The 22,370-nt window shown below is 35.5% G+C and overlaps 1 protein-coding gene across 3 annotated transcripts in view; it reads right to left on the bottom strand.

The window, feature by feature from the left end:
• SCAF8 (SR-related CTD associated factor 8) overlaps positions 1 to 22,370 on the bottom strand; it is a 180,916-nt gene that overhangs the window by 156,822 nt on the left and 1,724 nt on the right. For all 3 annotated transcript variants that reach the window (XM_088142318.1, XM_088142313.1, XM_088142328.1), the window contains exons 2-7: positions 10,161 to 10,244; positions 9,053 to 9,097; positions 6,191 to 6,352; positions 3,763 to 3,919; positions 1,294 to 1,424; positions 612 to 788 (exon numbers count right to left, since the gene is read on the bottom strand). In XM_088142318.1, the coding sequence (XP_087998444.1) occupies positions 612 to 788; positions 1,294 to 1,424; positions 3,763 to 3,919; positions 6,191 to 6,352; positions 9,053 to 9,097; positions 10,161 to 10,244 (756 nt within the window). The remainder of the gene's footprint in view (positions 1 to 611; positions 789 to 1,293; positions 1,425 to 3,762; positions 3,920 to 6,190; positions 6,353 to 9,052; positions 9,098 to 10,160; positions 10,245 to 22,370) is intronic.

Here is a 22,370-nt window from a genome sequence, read left to right as displayed (position 1 = left end):
TGGCAACTGCCTGGACTAGTCCCTGCATTTTTCTTGGCACAATTTCGGAAGTGGTTTGCCGTTGCTGGCTTCCTAGGGCTGAGAGTGAGTGACTGGCCCATGCTCACCCAGCTGACTTGTGCCTAAGGCAGGACTAGAACTCCCAGTCTCCCAGTTTCTAGCCTTAGCCACTACACCAAACTGTACACCATATCAGTCATATACAGCCTAAAAAGTTAAGACTTAAAAGAGAAAAAGATAAAATAAAACAAACAAAACATAAAGTAGTATAAAATAAACAGAAAAGAAAAAAAGATAAATAATTAAATAAGACAATTTCATAATATCACCACTCCAAGATTAGAACATCTTATATCTTCTTATGGAAATTGCTGCAGATAAGAACTTAGCAACTCTACTGGTAAGTTTTCAGTCTGAGAGTAGAAATGAATTACTTCTCCTTCATAACCAATTTGGTTTTTGTTAGGCAGTGAATGGAATCCCACTGTACCTCCCATCTAGTATTGTAGAGAGAAAAGCACTGAACTGAGTCAATGAAAAGGTTCTACAGTTTGCAGGACTAAATATAACTTTAATAAAGTATTTTGTTTAGAAAACTTATGAATTACTACCTTGTTAAAAGAGACACTCTGTTCTAGTGGATTGAGTGTATTGGCGGCGGCAGCAGCAGCTGTAAGTTGAGCAGTGAGAGCCTGTAGCTGAACAACGAGACCAGCATCCAGTGCTTGAAGTAATGATGGTTGTGGTTTCTGTTGTTGCATCTGCAATGTCTGTATTAATTGCTGAAGCTGAAATGGAGTTGGAAGAAGATATTTTTGCTAATGTAAATAAAATCTGAAATCAACCATAAGTTCTAGCACTGCTAATTAAATGTGCTGCATATCCAACCCTTAAAAAATGCTTTGAAAGATAGGAATGACAAAATGCCCAAAATCAAAACTTCAATTCCAAGCACATAATACATAATCAATTAAGCAATTTTCAGTGAACTTACAAAGAAACATCATGACAATACATGTCACATTCAAAGGAGAGCATTTTGCCTTGATTTGAAAAGTTTGGCACAAAAAGCAATGAGACAACTGCTCATATTCAATATTTATTACTTTTTCATTGATATTATTTGTTATCTCCTTTTAAAATAAAAAATCAACCTCTAAAAGACAGTTTTTTAAAAATGCAAAACAAACTTAAATTAGCCTTGAACTTTTCTATAGCAATTTAAACTATATGAAGCAGAAAAGCAGATTATATATTCCTAGGTGGGGAGGAGGACAAAATAGACTTATTTACCTGCTGGCCTTGTGGACTCTGCAGGATCTGTGCTACAGCAGCAAGAGTATCTGTATTAGTTATTTGAGATACCCATGGATCAGGTAAACTTTGGATCACATTGGCTGGTGTAGCAGGAGTCACTGGAGTTCCTGAAAAAAAAAAGATAAACATTTATCTTTAGATACTCTTAGACAGCAATAGTAAATGCCAAGAGATTAATCACATTTATATTTTCATCTAGAGAGATTCCTCAGTAAAGCATTTGAAATAGTAGTTGGATTTACTGAGAAGTATCTTTCTGGTCACTGGAAGATGGACCTAACAAGAAAGGAAAGATTAACTCTAATTATTCTAACTAGAAGGCAGGGCTTATGGATTATTTCTGTCCCACTCGAAATACAGTGAGTGAATATGAATGATTACTGTATCATATATGATATTCATAAACCATGGAAAGTCAGTGTGGTATAGTGGTTAAGGTGCTGGACTAGGAGCAGGGAGACCTGGCTCTAGTCCATTCTCAGTCACAGAAAATAACTTGGTGACTCTCTCAGCCCAACCTACTTCACAGGATTTTCACAGGGAAAAACAACAAGAGAGAATGCTATGTAGGCACCTGAAGCCCTTGAATAAAAGTTGGGATATAAATATAATAAATAATAATAAATAAATAAATCCCCCCCATTCTTCATCTGAAAGCAATTCAACTCCTTTATCACATATTCCACTACAACCACAAACTCCCAGTTAGCAAGACACATGGGAACAGAAAAACAGTGTATAACATTTAGTGCAGTAAAGTACTTTGCATCTCAACTCTTGGGCCACTAGGATACTCATTTAAGCTACTTCTCTTCCTAAGTACAGTGGGCTTATCAAGTCTATTTTTTGGTGACCAGAAAGGTACTTCCTGTTAAGTTCAACTACTCTTCTTGGCTGCTGGAGATAAGAGTTAACAGAAAAGCAATACAATAGTATTCCCAGGGTGGATCAGCACTCTACATGGCCCAAGGAGATCAAAGCCCACATCTGAAAAGTCCACTTTATAATATTTTTAAGATAGACAGCTCTGCCCCAGATTCACCCTATAAATGTCTATTAAAGGTACTCCTACTATCAAAGACTGCCAACACAGTCACCCCTCACATAGAATGTTGTGAAGCATGATTCTCTGTGCTTGCTGTGAATACCAAGACAATGCATTCTCCAAGTCATCTGTCAATTCTGGAGCAGGAAGTTATCTTCCCTGATTCCCTATTTATAGAAACACACTATCAGCCCTTTACCTCTCCAGTTTGAGTTTGAGGTAGATCTTCAGAGCCCTGTGTACATCTTGGTTGAGCCATGTGCTGTCAATTAGCAAGAACAATCTCTTGTGCTTGTTGGAATTCTGAAGCTGACTCAGAGCTCAAAATACATATCTGGCCTAGATACATCTTGTTTTGATGGAACATGTATAAATCCTCTGAGAGGTCCTATCTTCCAAACCAAGGCTGAGTTCCATGTAAGAAATGTAGGTAGGAATTTTTTTAATGAGTTTGAGGAGGGTATTCATTAAGACTTTGAGTACCAATGATGTCCAGTACATGGAAAAGGTGTATCTGAAAGCAGTGTCCTCGACTTATTCTGCAGAAATTAGTATAAAGTGGTTGCCTTCTGTGCAGCCCAATCACTGCTAACCCCTTCTCCAATCTGGTGATTCTATACATATTGCATGACAGCATGTGCTCTGGTTTCAAGATGTGGTTTTGATGTCAACAACTTATAACTCATTATTACCATACTGTTATAAAATGTGATTTTTATATTTAAAAGGCTGTAGTGTTATAAGAAAGCACAAACCTGTCATTTAGATTTATGTACTTCATGTTGTAGAATATGCTGACCCCTAATGGCTAATGTGCAAATATACTATCTTACTGGAAAAAGAAAGTTCTCAATAAATATTGGCACTTTTAACTTGCAAAGATGTTGGGCCTAATCATCTTTATCAGATACGCATGCATATGTCTTAACTCTAGACTCTTCTGACTTATACTGAAGTAACTACAGTCTGTTTTCCTAGCAATAAAAATTTCACAAGCAAATATTAACAATTTAATTACTCATTTGATTCAAATACTTTTAGGAAAAAAAAATGTTTACTTCCCTTTTATAATTCACTTATGATACACCTAATATATTTCAAAATACCAAGAATAAAATATCAAAAACCAGGATAAACTAAGTCCCTATCCAAAGAGACAAAATAAAAAACCATACATCTGAATATATGTATATGTATACATATCAGGAAAGAATACATACATATCAAGGAAGAATGTATACGTATCAGGAAAGAATGTAGAACTGCAATAAAATAATGCAACAGAAGTCAATAATTCTTTGCCAAATTAAAATCTTAAGGACATAACAGAGGAAAAGTTGTTAAACATGGATATTTGTCATGAATGTAAGACAAAAGGATAGTGATCAAGTTCTTGTTACCTGGTGTATTATTACTCAAAGTAGCAGTTGTCCCTGGTAAAACAGGAGTCACAACTGGAGGAGGAATTCCTGCTGCCATATCCAATAGAGGCTGGATAATTTCACTTTTGAACACATTATTCTTCTGCCACAAATTGAGAACTCTAACAATTTTACTCTAGGAAGGAAGGAGATTACATTTAATCCTGGACTTTACATCATACAAATCCTTATTCCAAATTAAACAGTTTTTAAAATAAAATAACTGATGCTATGTTCAACTTAGACAATACTCCTTATCATGGTAACAAGGATCAGGAATGTGTTATTGATTTCAGTGCCCTTCTTATACTGGGCTGGCAATATCAAAACTTCAAAATATTTTAGACAACAATCCTTTGTCACTGAGTAAGCAGACTTAGACTGGTCCAAAACCTCTGGTTATTACGCTACTTAGGAACATCAGTTTCCTCTTATTTTCTTAGGTTGATATACCTAAACACTATTTCTTATGATGTCTCAATCAGCCAATATCTCAATCACCCTACTGCTAATATCTAAACCATGATTTGAAATACTCTTCAAACCATGATCTGGAGATAAACCTTAATCAGCTGACTATACTCAGATATCATTATCAACTATTGTTACAAGTCATAAATGAATGAGGCAAGCAGGAAGAAGGAAGATATATGAGTGAAAAGCTGATGGCACATTCCAGCCCTTATCAGCAAAGATGCATTCTCTTGTTTCAGAGAATCAAAAATAGTCAATGTGATACAATTAACTGACTATTCAATTTGGACCAGAATTTCTCAGTTCATTCCTATGACTTCACTGAATGATTCTAGTGATCTATTTTGAATCTAGTGTATCTAGTGATTCAGATTCTGAATGATTCTAGCAGTGGCCACGAAATTCTTAGAAGGCAAGAACAGAAATGACTTCCATCCATCAAAACAAAAGGGTGATGTCCCCTTCCTCTGCAGCTCCTCATGCACCCATTAAAATAGTTGGGGATTAGGAAAGAGAAGTCCTAAGTCCTACTGCCTGAGTAAATTTAGTTCATGGGACTCTTGATTCCACCCAATTTAAATATCTTTGGTTTAGAATTCCGCTTAAACTGTTATTTTAAATTCCAAAGAACCTTAGAAATTCTTTTTCTCATTTTTATAGAGCTCAGCTCGGCTACACACATAATATATGACTTGAGGCACTCTCATGCTTAATTTCATATCCATTCTATAAGAACAGTATTATTGGCTTTCCTTGCTATGAATATATTATGCAATGTTGATTATATAATAACTGTACATATCAAAATCAGCATCATAGCACCTGTTAGAGCCGTAGAGCATGTATATGCTTTTTAATTTGGAGAAAGGAAGACATTGCATGTGATCTCATTATGGGGTCGAAAAATATGGCCCATATGCTATACATTGAAATGATAATCCAGTACCAATAAACAATTATATTCTTTTCATTCTATAATTCACTACCCAATAAAATTATACTTCTTTCATTTGTTCCACGTATCAAAAGGAGTACACATTTTCCAATTTTTACTAAAATAGCTGGAAAATTTTATAAATGTATTTGTTTGAAAATACTAATATATATTGTTAGTTTTTCCAAAATAAACAGACATTTGATTGTATGAGTATGGACCTGAAAATTAATGTATTGAAGAGCAAGGCAGATGTGTTGTCAAGGGAAACGGAATATTCCAAGTTATTAATAAATGATAAAGGACTGATAAAGGACTGAGTTCTTGAAGAAGGTGTGTTGTATAACAAGAAGAGAAAAGGCCACCATTAAGTGGGTAGTGAATTAATATGGACTGAATACAAAACAGAGTGACCATTACGAAAATACATTAAGATGGTTTGGTCATACAGAGAGAATTAATGAGGATCACGTTGCAAAACTACTATATGATGGAAGATGTTATGTATTGAAAGGAAGGGGATGAAGAAAGTCATGATTGTAATAAGTTTATGTATTCCTAAGAGAGAAAGAGAGAGATGAGAAATTTAAAAAATGAAAGGCAACATATGAAACAGTGTATGAACATAACAGAATACAGCAGGGCAGATAAATAGATACAGAGAGGTACAGTGAATGGTTTTGGTGTGAACTAATTCTAGCTATATCTCCTTTTCTTTTTCTTTTTAATCTCATGCCTTTTTTCCCCCTTTGGCTTATTATTTCTTAGTCCTTTTCAGCACTTTGCATAACAATGTTTACCCCAAAAGGGAATAGAGTGAGGGCATGCATTGTGTTTTCTCCCCAACTCTTATTAGCAGGATTTATCTATTACCCAGAGCACTGTCAAGAAAAACAATACATAAAATTCTGTAAAATTATCTTTTTTTTTTTTTTAACATAAACTGAACAGTAGTAATTGGTTTATTGGGGAAAGGGTGAAATGTAGAAGAATCCATACCTTATCATCCCCAGGGCAACGATATAAATTCTGGAAAGTGCTAATGATGTTATTGCTAAACCTGGGAGCAAAGACATCCTTTTCTTGCCCAAACTGATGCCGAGACTGCCGTACAATAGAATCAATGACATATAAGCCAGGCACCTTATATTCTGGTTTACACTAGAAAGAAATACAGAAGAATACACACTTTCATATATGATTTATTAACTAGCAAAACTGTAGAAAACTTTGAAGGCTCTTTTTTTAGTATGGTATTGTTTTATATTGTAATGTGTCATGCACATAGTATGCTATAATCATTTGTATTACATTCGCTTGTTGAAAGACTTCAATTACATAAGCTTTATTTTATATAAAGGTAACAAAACCTAGATAATTTTAGGAGAGTGTACTTTCATTTTTGATGTTAAGAGTTGTAGTAGTTGTAGATGTTAAGAGCTGTAGTTCTAAGTGTTTTGAACAATTTAGATAATTACACAGCTAGTCCTGGGGAACAATGTAAGAGTTTCCCAGAGGCTTGACTTTACGTGCACTCCTTCAGCAGTTATGGTACCAGCTGGTATTACGGGGTGGTGGTGGTAAAATTAAGACTAAGCTCAATGCCAGAGGAGAGGCTTTTCCTCTGGAACAAGTAAATGACATTGTGGTGCTAAGTGTTCCCCTTGTCAATTCACTACAACCGGTTAAAAGCTCAAGCACTGAGAATGAAAGTCAGGAGTCTACAGCAGACAGGGGTGGTACCAAAAATGGTAATGCTCACTATTTCTGAAGTACCCACAAAGACCAAAAACATTTCAAATTTGCACAAGACTCATGCTATGCTACCTGGACCTCTACAAAGCATGGATCAGCAGATGCTAGGTCACGAAGGACTTTTCAATACTGGGAACTTAAGAACTTGCTAAGGCATCATCTAAGTATCCATACCACTGCAGTAAGAAATCTGTGCTGCTGACTAGCAGCAAGGCACCAGCTCTCAAACAAAGCTTGACACCTGCAAAGTGGGTGAAGCAGGTGTCAGTGGGCCTATAGGAAGATGGTCTAAAAGAATAAAAAATGACGTGAAAACATCAAATGATGGATTACAATTATCAGCTCTTTAGTAAGGTGGAGATGCTGGCTACTAGTAACACTATCAGTTACTTCTTCCCTTGTGCATGTTTTTACAAGGCAGGTGGTGACCTCATGGTACCACTGATGCAAAAAAATAAATGTTGGTACTGGTGCAATAGTTCTGTACTCCACAACTACACTTGCAGCTGAGAGTCAGGGAATACCTGTCACTGTAGCCACTATCACTCCTCATAGCCACTATCACTCCTCATAGCACATAACCCAGATGGATACAGCTTCACATTGAGATATAGAACCTGGCTCACAAAATAGATAATGTGACTGTGATATATCCTCTCAGCTCTGTTAGTGTATAAAGCTAAGACATAATTTAGTAATTACTATATGACATTCAACTTTGGTATTCAGAATTCAGTAAAAGTATGGAAAAAGTCAGTTTCCGAAGACTATTTTGAGTTTACCCAGATGTGTTAAGAGAGTTGGACAGAGACTGGAAGTAGTCATCCTGCAACTGATACTTTAGCTTGGACCCTCTGAACCTTTGGATCAGTGCACACCAAAATTTACCCTCAGAGAATTATTTAGCCTTGGTGTTAAAGAATACCTATGTCAATACTTGGCAGAAGTGACTTAACTCCAAAACTAATTCAATCAGTCTCTATTTCATCTATGAAGTTATGATTGTATGGAAGCAAAAAGACAGATGAGAAACTGATTGCTGGACACTGATTTTCAGGTACAATGACAGAGAAAAAAATGGTTGCTCCCCATTTAAAAGGGGCAAAGGGCAGATTATTGGTTTGCCTGCAGATTACCTTCATATGTTAACCATATATAAATATAGAAACATATATTCTGCTACTCGATTTAATTCACACAGCAGTTATAAAAGGTCAATTCATGAAAGTCCTTCTGGAACTGAGATTATACCCTTGTGAGATGGGGACAATTCAAACTGTAGAACATGTAATGATGAGTGGGCCCAATATAAAAAAGTCAGCCCATCATGTGTAGTTTGTTAGTATCAACTGTGTTGCTCAAAATTTGCCCCAATCACATAGGATGACTTTAGGTTGGACAGGACAAGCAACAAGAGTATTCCCTCCAGGCACTGAGGTTGCCAGCTCTTACAGACAAATGCAATAAGACTGCTAGGCAACTGAGTCTGATATGGAGAGCAAATGTTAAACCCATGCTAGGCTGAGGTTATCCTATTCTAGCACCTGATTTCTATTGTACTGTTCAAGTACTCTAGGTAGTTGGGAAGCAAATGGCCATACATGACATGGCAAGGTGTTCAAATACATATATTCTCAATCTCTGGTAGAGCAACTGTTATTTAGCGCAGAGACAGCCATCTGAGGTAATCTGTGCCCTTGTTTTGTTACTCTGAATATGTGTGAGTGAATTCCAGAGGAAGCTGAGCTCTTACTAGCCTGAATTCAAATCATACACATATACTAGCTGAAATCCTTAGATGACAAGCAAACTGTCATGCATGCTAAGTTTTGTGACCCAAGGGAGCTGCTGGTTGCAAAATGATCCATCTGAAGGAAACAAAAAGTGGACTGAACCACACAACATCTCTCATTTCACACTTGCCTCTACTACTGTACCATGGAGGGAAAAAAACCTACTGCGCCCCTATCAGATTGTAAATTGTGATAATATATCCAGTAACATCATTACCTTTACTACATTTATCTATATTTAAACATCTAGATTCATAAGTATTTAAATTATTAAAACTATAATGGGTCATTCATGTTTTGTTTTGTGACTTACCTTTTGAATGAATTTCTCAACACTCTGTACAACATGTTTGTAGAACTAAAATAAAAAGACATAATTTGTTCAATAGGTTCCACTATATAAAAATAAGTCATCTTTCTTGTTTTAGCAATTTTCCTATTAATGTATTTTACTTAATCCGGTGAAGGATACCCTCAGGACCCACATCTGGAGGACTTCCTACATTCTATTTCCTTGTCCTTTTTTAAAAATATTCCCTTTAAGAGAAAACAGAGTGTAAGAACATTGTAAGGAAGGAATGGCCTCTTCTTGCAGACTAAATGCATGATCAAATACTAACTTTATTATTAGAGGGAAAGGGGGACACAGCAAGAAGAAAAAACATTTTACAGTATCTTCTTGGAAATCCTCTATTGGATGGGATGTTTAGGATCTATTATTTTTGGCTTTTGTTCCTTTTAATGTCTATAACTACATTAAATATATCGAAAGATTATATATTTAATAAGTAAATGTAAAATCCTAAGATGTTGACCTATTCAGCAGATTAAACTAGCTCGAAGAAAGCAGTGAGATAAATATACCTTGGAATATTTAATATTAAAGAATTATAAAATCATGAGATAATTGTAATGGCTGCAAGCACAGCTACATAATTCATTTGTACCACTCCTCATGATCTGTAAATCAAACACCATCTATTCTAGTTTATAATATTTAATGCTTTTTTATCTCAAATATCAAATTTAACTTTTTTTACCTATTGACTGCATTATTTATTCGATGTGAAAAAAAAATTCCATTTGGGGTGTGTGTGTATGTATTTGTATGTATGTATGTATGTATGTATGTATGTGTGTGCTATAAATTAAAAGCCCCAAAGAATTAGAGCTACAGGGATGCATGTGATTTTTAATACTTAACATGTTTCCAGACAAATTTCTTTTGTTTAGAATTAAGAAAATACCACAATCAGTATCAGAATGTACAAATGTCCAGCATGTTCTACATATTAAATGTTAATTTACATTGAAGTTTTTTAAAAGTGAAATTGAGATAATGATCAGGACACCTGGCCATAGCACTGTACTAATTACCTGGACCACTCAAAGCTAACAGATATTTGTAATCATCTTCCTACCTTTATGGCCTTGATTGCTGCCTTGGTAATCTGTGTCATCTTAGCCTTTGAAATAGGAGGTTTATAATCATTCAATGAGTAAAGCTGAAAGGAAAAAAGATGACTGTGAATACAAATGGGAAAAACAATTAAAATGTCTGTAAGAAGTTTAGATCCACTAGTAATATTTTCATTAGATCAAAACTGAGCTTTAATCTATTGCAAATAATCATGTCCATTATTGATTCCGGGTGTGATTCGACACTTTCACAAAACCCTGGATGGCTTGTCACGGCAATTTTGCACTGACTGAGTATGGATCCCCAATATATAAATAGAAGTAGTATTCTACAGCTTCATTCCCTGTAAAACCTGATAGTTCAAAGTCTAGAACTGAAGAAAGGAGTAGGAGCTTTCCCCTTACCATAACCCTGTCCCTTATAAGATATTGGTTTTTGTAGGAGCAAGGCTAGCAAATTTTTTGTTGAACCCAAACTTAAACTCAAATTACAGTGAATCAAGGAATCCTTTTCATTTTCACCATGTTAGGGACCAGACTACAATAAAGCCTGAAATCACTGTTCATCTAGAAGCATTACAAGCTATTAAGAAACAATTATTGAAACCCCCTTTTCTTCTTTTTCTTTGTTCCCATCTGGGGTAGTTATCTCTGCCATTTTTGCTTTTGTTTTATGTTGTTTTCTTGTTTTAAATGTCTTTCTTAACATTTTGTAATCTGCCCAGAGTTGCTGGGAGTTGGGTGGCTTATAAATTTTATAAATAAATATTGAATATATTTGTATAACACCACTAAAAAGTGTTGTGGTAAGGCTTGGTATGAGCATGGGATGAACTCAGATGAAGTATTATAACCATAATCTGAAACAACAATTCATCACTGATTTACCGACAGCACAACCTAGCATGACACCCAAACAGCAGGAAGAGGTTAGCTCCTTCCAGCACTGGATACTAATGCAGAATGGAGGAGCTGCAAAATAGGCTGGCAGTCTGACCTCAACCCTCTACTGCTGCCCCCCTTATCTGGAGGGAGAGCAAAATGGGGATACAAAGGAAGCAAAGAAAGGCTTAGGTTTCTCCCACCCTGCTCATAGGGGCTCTGAACTCATTTGGGTCACCACAGTTTGTTTTTTTTAAACTGAATTATAAAGAAAAGAAAAATCAGAAGTGCTGGATGACCAGCCACCATAAAGGTGATTATGATACTGAGCAAACTGAAGAGTAATCAAATAGTATCATGATCAACAGCTGATCACAATTGGATGTGCTATCTGGAGCTTAACAGAAGATTTACCCATGTGTAGCAGGGAGACAGCGAGGGTACTGTCTCACTCTTTGTTGGCCATCCCAGGTAGACCAGACAGGAAACATGACCAGATGAACTAATTCTACTTTACTGTAATGCTACATTAACAGAATCTTGCAAGTCTGAAAGTACAAATATCTCGCCATCTCTTTTACAGTCTGATAAGTTAGGGAGGCCCCTTTCTGAATTTCTCTGTTCGTTATGCAGCTGCGGGCTATAACCCCTCTTATGTTATCGTTCCCTAGGTAGCATTTCTCTCCCTCTCCCCGCCAGTCTCCCAATGTCTTTCCCACATACCATTACACTCTTTCACTATAACCAATACCTGCCTGCCAAATTGCTCCCTGAGATCTCCACCCTTATGTTCTCTCTACCTGAGTTCCACAATACCTGGGTGTGGGTATTCCCCCATGGAAGAGTTCTACCTGGTCAAGTAGTTTAATTGCCACCATGCATTCTTGAATGGAGAGATGCCACCTTTCCTTGGGGCAGAATAGGGAAAATCCAGGGCATAATCAGGAAATCCCCTTCCACAAGGAATAACCTGTTAAATAGTTGGACCAATTTTTCCTCTTTTTAACAAATTTTAAGTAAAGAAAGACCATATACTATTCTTAAAAATAGGAAATAATCTAGAAACAAATCCAGAGCACACCAACATAGGTCCATATACTGAACATTTTTACACTATTCAATGTTACCCACTTTCCCTAGTCCAGAGATGAACAATGTAACGCCTCTGGGTACCACAGTACCCAGCATCTCTAAATACCACCAATGGAACAGTAATTAGGCCAAATTGCACAAGATTTCAGTGCTTTTGCATGAGATCCTACATAAACATGGGAAGTAAAATCTCAGCCATTTATAAGCCTCAAGCAGATCTGCTAATTGAAAAGATTGCCATCCTACTTCCCTGTAGTCCCCTATTCCAACTTAAATGCAAGAGTCTTAAAAAGCATGGAGTTAACCTAGACAGATTCAGGTCTAGGTACTTATTTCCCACTCCCTGCCCAATACTTTAAAAAATATTGAAAAAACACTTATTTATGCAAACCCCAAAGCAAATTACAACAATATAACCTTATTAAATAATAAAGGAGTCAGTGGCTGGAAATACCAACATAAAAAGTATTAATCTCAAAAAATGCTTATAGTTGGATCACAGCCATAAATTCAATCACCTTGCCCCAAAGAGGAATATTAATAGTGATAGCTATAAACCTTTGGGTTTATGGAGGTTTTTCCTTTCATATAATAGTCACTCCCTTCACTCCTGCCAAATGGCTTCACATGATGTGTAAGGGGCAAAGGTCAGGAAGGCAAATGGTTGAGTGAACTACAAGCGTCACAACCATATCCTTAGGTTGCAAAAGACGAAGCAGATTCCACACAACTGAGCTAGATGATATACTGAATATTTTAATTAAATCTGAAACATTATTATGTAGAAAAGCAAACTTCAAAACATTGTGTACATTTGCTGCAGTGCAAGACATTTTCCAGAGTAGATGACAACAAAAGATGCGCTGGACAAATGCTTGAAGATGCACTGGAGGCAGCAAAACAAAATCTCTTTGCTACACTCACTATAGGGAGGGCATGACTGTGAACTCTTGCTATGAGCTTGATTTTTCTCTGCTGAGGAAGTAAATACCTTGACAATGAGGTTACCGCAAACTACCCCAAACCCTGATAAACTTTCCTGAAAACTGAATTTGAGGCTGGAGCCAGATTCCTCCCTGACTCTGCCACATGATACAGGGATGCTTTGAAGTTTAACAGTTAAATTCCACCTTCAACATCATCCATTTTTTCCATAAAACATAGCACAGGGAACCATTGTTAATATATGGCTTGCAACTAATTCTATCAAGAAGAGAAACACAAGTCAAATATCAAAGCCCCACACAGCTTCTGTTACTGAACATTTTGGGAAGTTTAAAATGATCTCACAGACTTCATCCACTCTCATCCTCCCACGCTGAGATAGGAGTGAGGGCCAAAGCAAGCTGATCCTGCCAGGTGTTGCCCTTACCCCTCTAAAGTCCAAAGGAAAGTTAACTAGGCAAGGCAGTCCTGATTTTTCTGGTTTACCCACAATATAGTGTCTTCATGACAACACCCCCCTTCCTTAGGTAAGATAAGCTTTGTAATGCTAATAACTTTTTTTTAGTACTGCAAACTGTACTACACATCTATCAAATATGCCTATATTTTAAAACATTTGTTTGGAAGGATCAGCAAAAGGTTCTTTTAGGTTTTCCAGAAATCAGAAAAATAATTCTGCAGGAAATTCACCTTTTAAAAACAATGGCAGATGGTTTTCTCAGTAAACTGGGTAACAAGGCCAAGCCAAGGAGAAACTCAGTGTGGAAAAGTAGGCAAGTACTGGCCTGGAAACAAGAAAATCTGTTCCAAAATTCTGCTTAATCAGAAATTATTTAATATTCAGAGAATTAGTAAGAATGTAACATCAAAGAACAAGTTTTCAGACACTTGCACTTTCATGGTGTTCTGCTATTTGGCCATAAAACAAAAACTAGATATCTCAATCTAGTGGTTCTAACTACAAGTTCAGCCCTAGCTTCAGATGGCTGTTGCCTTTTGTTTATAAAGATTCAGGGTAACAATAACATTGCATCTTGAATTAAAAGGAATTTTCCAATATAGGAAAAGAAGCACGTATGATTTCATTCTATTGGATTTTATATATTTTATTGCAGATGTTTAATTACAACAAATTTTGAAACAAAATTAAAAAGTCTCAAAATAGTTTATAAATTATCTTTAGTGGTCACTTACCCTTAATTTTGCTTCATTCATTCATCTACAGGTTATAATTTGTACTTCACATAATACAATGTTATGGTCAGATCAAATAAAAAAAACACCAATTAAAGTGAAGTTTAATTCAAATTGTCCAAATGCCCAACTGAACACTTTGTATTTTTAGGCAGAAAAAAAGGAGATATTCTTAATTTTTTTAAAGGAAATGATGAACATCCCATAGACAGCAATGTGACAGACATCTGCAAAACCCTTGGGCACTGGGAGAAAAAAATGCGGGTAGGAAGTTAACTTAGTTAATCTTAGAATGGGTACATTTATGATAGCTTTTCAGTACTGGTAAACACAGTTATTGTTCTAGTTACATTTCATTTGTCTGCCATTCTAGTTACGTTTCATTTGTCTGCCAACTTCCTGCACAAACTATAGCAAGACCACTGACATATACCTTTGGAAGGGAAATACTAACAGGAGAAAATTCCAGAATTCTTGTCCTCCTAGTCATATTTCAAATTTGATTACTTTTTACCTATTTTAAACATAACATCACATAAACAAACTGACATCACCCATCATCCTTTTATCCCTAGAATATGTGGGTAATATTTCTTCCAAAATGCAGTACCACATTTTTCCCCCAGGAATGATCCCTTCTCAAAATGCTCTAAGAATGTTTAAAATTGTGGACAGAAGTACTGGGTACTATTTTCTTTTATAGAATTACTGTCTCATCTGGCTTCTATGTCTAAATTGTGGTATGATTCATAAAGTCTCAAAATAGTTTATAAATTATCTCTAGTGGTTACTTACTCTTAATTTCGCTTCAATAACATTCATCTAGATGCTGCATACTCACTCTTTTTTTAATTTCCTAGCTGCTCTACCTTCATTTCTTTCCCAAAGTATGTGGCTAAACAATGAAATTGCCTTGGTTTATCATTTTCACCTCAGTATAGTTTGAAACCAGCATGACTGCAAGGGATGCAGGTGTTCATCATTTTTACTTTTCTAGCAAAATTTGTAGTATTTTCTTCAGAATTAATTTTGGATAGAAAACTCAAGTATAAAAGGATTCTCTTCTTTTACCTCTACAGCCATAAATAAATAAATATTTTAAGAATATGTATATATATCAAGAGGGAAGGGAAGGGAAGAAGGGAAGGGAAGGAAGATTAGATACAGGCAGAGAGATATTAACTCCTTGTGGGGGGAGTTGGGCGGTGATATAAATTTGACATATAAATAAAAATAAATAAATAAACTACAGATTAAGCATCTAAAAGGAATTCTCTTCAATTAAATTAAAATCCATTTAATCCAGTATACTGTACCAAAAGTGACCACACTAATAGTTCACCTTACTGTTCTTTCTGCATTATCATAGTTCATCTGGTATAGGTCTGTCCTATAAAAATATAAAGATGCCTGCATTATGCTTTTTGAATTGTAGAAATATGTTATTTTGTAAATGTCTAAAATATATCTGATGTGGTGGGCAAAAGCAAGTTACTTGGTTCCTGTACAGGATATTCATATAGCCTTGATCTACAAATTTAAATAATGATGTAAATTTCCATTTAGTAGCAATGAACACCTGAAAATATATCATTAATATATCATCAAATCACAATGTGCTATCTGATATTTCATGTTCTCTCTCTGTTCTAAATACTTAACAAGTAGCAGACTTCCAACAGACTGGTACACAGATTCTGTCACAATGCTACACAAAAAATTTAGAAAATACTTAAAACACCAACTAATAATAAGAAATAAAGGCTACATTTTATATAAAAATAAGCTTTTTTTTTTACTTACTGAACGATTTGAACAAGCTGTGTATTCGCACAAGCAACCTGTATTACAGATTTATTGCCCCCACACATGCAAGCAGATAAGCAACTAAGCAAAGAAAACTTAGCATGGTACCAAATTTGGGATTATGTTTTATGTAGCCAAACAGGCCAAGATCTAGACATCAACCAGAAACTCTTTTTAAAGCTTTTTTTAGCTTGTTTGGGCATAATAAACTATCATTCTGGGATTGGATGTCACACTATGCTCTTTATGTACACAGGTGTAACAAACAATCTGTGTGCATCAGCATACTGCTTGTTCACACTGCAATTAAAGAAGCCAGGACTCCTGACTTATTGTTATGACTGAACAGGATCAAAAAGATAGCAAGAATTGATGAATCAGATACAATAAAATTAGCATGCACTACAAGGAACTTATCATTCAAAGATACATAATTTTTGCAAAATTGAAAAAAAGTTACATCTTTAAGAAATTTATAATAAAATAGATGACAACAGCTTCTAAAGTAGATAGATAAACTAGTAAATAAAAGTATGGAATAAGAAACATGACTATGAATGTTCAAAACACGATAATCTGAGACAAAGACACTGTTCCACAATTAAACTATTATTAGTGAACAAAACAAACAAACAAACAAACAAAAACCCTACCAATATGTTACTGAAGTTCAAAAAGGGGAAAATATTCTGACTATTCTTACTATTACTGTACTCAGATGAACAGTAGGGAATTTAATTCTACCTGTCAACATTATGATATAATAAGAAGTCAAGTAACCAAAGCATCTCCATCAATAAACTTAGTTCCAAACTATCTTTTAACTTTAATATTTGTAAAGTTAGAAAAATTAATATAATTGCTGGAGATATAATACAGTTTCTGCTATATGCTCCATCTAATTCTTTTATTGTATAATTTTTCATCAAGCAATCTTCAACAAACTATTTCTACCATCAGTTCAGAACAAAATGAAGAGCATTTTTAATAAAAACAGCAAAAAGAATATTCTGTAGGGTTTTGCAAAACGTTGCAAATTCTAAATGTTTGTAGTTCTAAAGACTACTATTTGAACTCAAAACAGTTGTTTCTAGCAAAACTGGATATTCTTACAATTCTGGAAGTGTTCCCATCCTGAAACACCCCACTCTGAACTCAAAAGACATCTATTTCAAGATTAGAACATTTCTGAAATGGTCAGAACAACCCATTACAAGTTTGAAACAACTACACATCCCTAATAAGCAGTTACTCAGGCTCACAGTATATAAGTATTAACATCTATTAATGTCTCAGCTAGACAAACCACAATCTGGTGGATAATCAAAAGTATGCCACTTTTTTTCAGACTGTTTATACACAGTACTTTGTGTCTGATATGTCTGTAAATGGAAGAACAATGAATGTAAAGTCTATTTTAAAAAAATTCTGAGCTATTCCTATTATTATTTTATAGGAATACAACATGTGAAGCAAGCTTACATACTGCATAATGGAAATCTTTGTAAACGTATGTTTCAGAATAAATTTGAAATTTCAGACCAAAACTGTTTACCTATTTGAGAAAATAATTTGAAACTTAATATAAGTATTATAAATAATAAATATTATAAATTATTATAGTAAATAAAAATAACTTCATTGGATATTGAATGCTCGCATTACATATTATTCAGTGGCAGTAATATACTGTCTCTGTGCAGTGGGTAGATCTTTAAGGTATTTTAGCAAAAGGTGAAACAACAGAGATGCTTTCTACACTTTACTTAAACCTGAAGGACGGCTACTGTTGTTGCTTACACATTCTAAGAAAATAGCTGTTTTTCAAGGTTGTTTGCATCTAACTGACTTCTGCCCATCTCTTTGGGTTCACTTTGTAAATGAGCATGTAAAATGAACAGGGAGGAACATAGAACAGCCATTGATGCTGCTGAGCATGGTGCTGAAATAGAGTGAATAGAACTGATTGTGAGTCAAGGAATATTAACACAGACAAACAGTCCAAATTCTCTTTACAAATCTTATTAGGCTTCTCCTGCTTAAAATTGCTAATGAATGCCAATCTTAATGTATGCCATCTTACTTATAGATAACATTGCACTGTAAGTTTATTAGTAGCTTGACATTTGTTCCTATATTTTTTCATTCATTCAACATGTAGAATAAACAATTATACAATTAACAACAATAAACACAAATAGCAAGATTGAATTAATGGTCTCAAGATCTAGTAAAAGGAAAGACAAAAGTTGTATTTTCTAAAACAACAGCAGGCTGTTCTTGTTTTAAAAATTATTAGGAAGATGTGCTTCGGAATGCTTGGGAGCCCAAGCACAGAACCTCTTTAAAGGAGGTGAATCTTCCATGTGAGCTTGAAAAAGTCATGGCTGCTTTAATGAGTTTAAAATCATCTTCTTTAAAGAGATACTGTACTTGTACTTCTGTACCTTCCAAAGCAATTTTTCCAAATCATTTTCAAAACATGACCAGTCCCAGAAGGCAATAAGATGCTCCTCCATATGTTTTTGACTATAACCCTGGCAAGACTTGGCTAGCACTGTCAGTAGACAGCTATTTTTGATAGATAGATAGATAGATAGATAGATAGATAGATAGATAGATAGATAGATAGATAGATAGATAGATAGGCAGGCAGGCAGGCAGGCAGGCAGGCAGGCAGGCAGGCAGGCAGGCAGGCAGGCAGGCAGGCAAGCAGAAAGAAAGAAAGAAAGAAAGAAAGAAAGAAAGAAAGAAAGAAAGAAAGAAAGAAAGAAAGAAAGAAAGAAAGAAAGAAAGAAAGAAAGAAAGAAAGAAAGAAAGAAAGAAAGAAAGAAAGAAAGAAAGAAAGAAAGAAAGAAAGAAAGAAAGAAAGAAAGAAAGAAAGAAAGAAAGAAAGAAAGAACACACAGTTCATTGGCCAATGCATTTGGAAGGTGGTATTACAAAACTCTGACACCAGATTGCCTACTTCTGATTTAAAAGAAACATAGAGGCCACTAATGCCCACAAGAAGCCTTGCTAGCATTTTGAGACTATTTAACTATAGAAGAAAAGGATTTACTTCCAAGTTACTATAGATACTATAGATAGGATATTCCAGTCCATTATCTACCACATGATGTGTGTTGTTTCTTTTGTAAGCAACCCTTTTATTTAAACAGCATTGATTTTTCCCTCTCAATATTCTGGGTACAGAATTAATTAGTCTGAGTGAAACCAGAAGAAGCTCATGATTCTACAATATTGTTGAAGCTAAACATGTCTAGGAAATACCTGGATGGAAGAACACCTAGGAATCTTAGTTAAACTGCCTTAAACTCAAAGAAAGTAAGATATAAATGAGGTAAGTATCATATAAATTGGAAAAGGGAAATAATGGGGAAAAAATAAAGAAAACTTGTTTAAAGGCAGTAAGAATACTTATTAAAAGATGGCTACAGTGGGGCAAAAAAGTATTTAGTCAGCCACCAATTGTGCAAGTTCTCCCACTTAAAAAGATGAGAGAGGCCTGTAATTTTCATCATAGGTATACCTCAACTATGAGAGACAAAATGGGAAAAAAAATCCAGAAAATCACATTGTCTGATTTTTAAAGAATTTATTTGCAAATCATGGTGGAAAATAAGTATTTGGTCACCTACAAACAAGCAAGATGTCTGGCTTTCACAGACCTGTAACTACTTCTTTAAGAGACTCCTCTGTCCTCCACTCGTTACCTGTAGTAATGGCACCTGTTTGACCTTGTTATCAGTATAAAAGACCCCTGTCCACAACCTCAAACAGTCACACTCCAAACTCCACTATGGCCAAGACCAAAGAGCTGTGGAAGGACACCAGGAACAAAATTGTAGACCTGCACCAGGCTGGGAAGACTGAATCTGCAATAGGCAAGCAGCTTGGTGTGAAGAAATCAACTGTGGGAGCAATAATTAGAAAATGGAAGACATACAAGACCACTGATAATCTCCCTCGATCTGGGGTTCCATGCAAGATCTCACCCCGTGGGGTCAAAATGATCACAAGGACGGTGAGCAAAAATCCCAGAACCACATGGGGGGACCTAGTGAATGACCTGCAGAGAGCTGGGACCAAAGTAACAAAGGCTACCATCAGTAACACACTATGCCGCCAGGGACCCAAATCCTGCAGTGCCAGATGTGTCCCCCTGCTTAAGCCACTACATGTCCCGGCCCGTCTGAAGTTTGCTAGAGAGCATTTGGATGATCCAGAAGAGGATTGGGAGAATGTCATATGGTCAGATGAAACCAAAGTAGAACGTTTTGGTCTAAACTCAACTCGTCGTGTTTGGAGGAGAGAGAATGCTGAGTTGCATCCAAAGAACACCATACCTACTGTGAAGCATGGGGGTGGAAACATCATGCTTTGGGGCTGTTTTTCTGCAAAGGGACCAGGACGATTGATCTGTGTAAAGGAAAGAATGAATGGGGCCATGTAGCGTGAGATTTTGAGTGAACACCTCCTTCCATCAGCAAGGGCATTGAAGATGAAACGTGGCTGGGTCTTTCAGCATGACAATGATCCCAAACACACTGCCCGGGCAACGAAGGAGTGGCTTGGTGAGAAGCATTTCAAGGTCCTGGAGTGGCCTAGCCAGTCTCCAGATCTCAACCCCATGGAAAACCTTTGGAGGGAGCTGAAAGTCTGTGTTGCCCAGCGACAGCCCCAAAACATCACTGCTCTAGAGATCTGCATGGAGGAATGGGCCAAAATACCAGCAACAGTGTGTGAAAACCTTGTGAAGACTTACAGAAAACATTTGACTTCTGTCATTGCCAACAAAGGATATATAACAAAGTATTGAGATGAACTTTTGATATTGACCAAATACTTATTTTCCACCATGATTTGCAAATAAATTCTTTAAAAATCAGACAATGTGATTTTCTGGATTTTCCCCCCCATTTTGTCTCTCATAGTTGAGGTATACCTATGATGAAAATTACAGGCCTCTCTCATCTTTTTAAGTGGGAGAACTTGCACAATTGGTGGCTGACTAAACACTTTTTTGCCCCACTGTATATTATACAAGTATAAATTATGGCGGCTAGAGATGTGAGGACCTGTAAAAGAAAACATACAGGAAAAAAAAATGAAAAACTGCAATGGAAATTTTGGAGAACAGTGGGGAAAAATCTTCTTATTCAGTATTTTCTGTATTTTAGAACTACTGAATGCTTTAAAAAAATGTTTAAAATGCACAGGATGAACATTTGTATATAAAAAGCAATCTGCAGCATTAGAGAATAATTACACCTAAAATGTGGACATTAATGTTTTCCATGGCATATAAAGTTTAATTTGATGCATGTATGCACTTTTTTCTTTAATACTGACACTGTATAAAATGGTCACTGTCTAGAATATTTTATTTCACTTACTATGAATTTGGGGTTTTATTTACTTCCTGCTGCCCTCCTATTCTTGCTAACTTAAAAACTAATTGAATTAAATCATCTATATAAAAAAATGAATTTTTCAAAATAAATGTGTGTGTGTGTATTTCTACTGTATTTAACCACATTATATGTCATTAAAACACTCAAAGTGATTCACATACATTGGATTATAATCCTTAAAACAATCCTGCAAATTGATTAGCTATTATTACCCCTCTAGTGCAACTTGGGGGTTAGCACTGAGAAATTCTGAACAGCTTAAAGTAAAGGGTTCACATTAAGCAATTTTATCATTTTTTGGTTTCACACAGAATATTGCACCAACCGAACCATTACAGTTTGGAAATCATAGTGTACTATGGTTAGTGTTTTATGTGAATCTAGTGCCAAGCCAGATACCAATAATCTGTAGCTGAGTTATTATTCAATCCTATAAACGTACACTTGGATGTAAATCTCATGGGTTAAATCTCATTAAATGCAATTTTAGGCATGTTTAGCCAAAAGTAAATACTATTAAATCTAATAGTGCTTATTCCATAGGTGTAACCTAAATGCAGGCAAAAATAGACTTACAGTGCAATCCTATATCTGTCTACTCAAAAGTAAATTCCACTGAGTTCAGTCAAATTTACTGATTTTTTTTTCAGATTACAATTCTACGTTACAATACTATATGTATGTATGTCGTAGTGAGCTTATTTAGATATTTTAGGACAATTAATATTAACCACAAATGATACATATAGAAGTTCTCTGTACACTTGAAAAAATTTACAGTTAGTGCTATAAATTAACACATTTTCATTATCACTCTTAGAACACCTAAAACATACATGAAATCTTTTTTTGAAAACAAATGACTTCACATAAAAT

Source organism: Python bivittatus, unplaced genomic scaffold (genome assembly GCF_059951505.1).
Source record: "Python bivittatus isolate LINGU-HERP-01145 unplaced genomic scaffold, Pbiv_v1 ctg000020_np1212, whole genome shotgun sequence".
Classification (NCBI taxonomy): Eukaryota; Metazoa; Chordata; class Lepidosauria; order Squamata; family Pythonidae; genus Python; species Python bivittatus.
The sequence above is the reverse complement of the archived record's forward strand: the minus strand, read 5'-3'. Positions and strand labels throughout refer to the sequence as shown.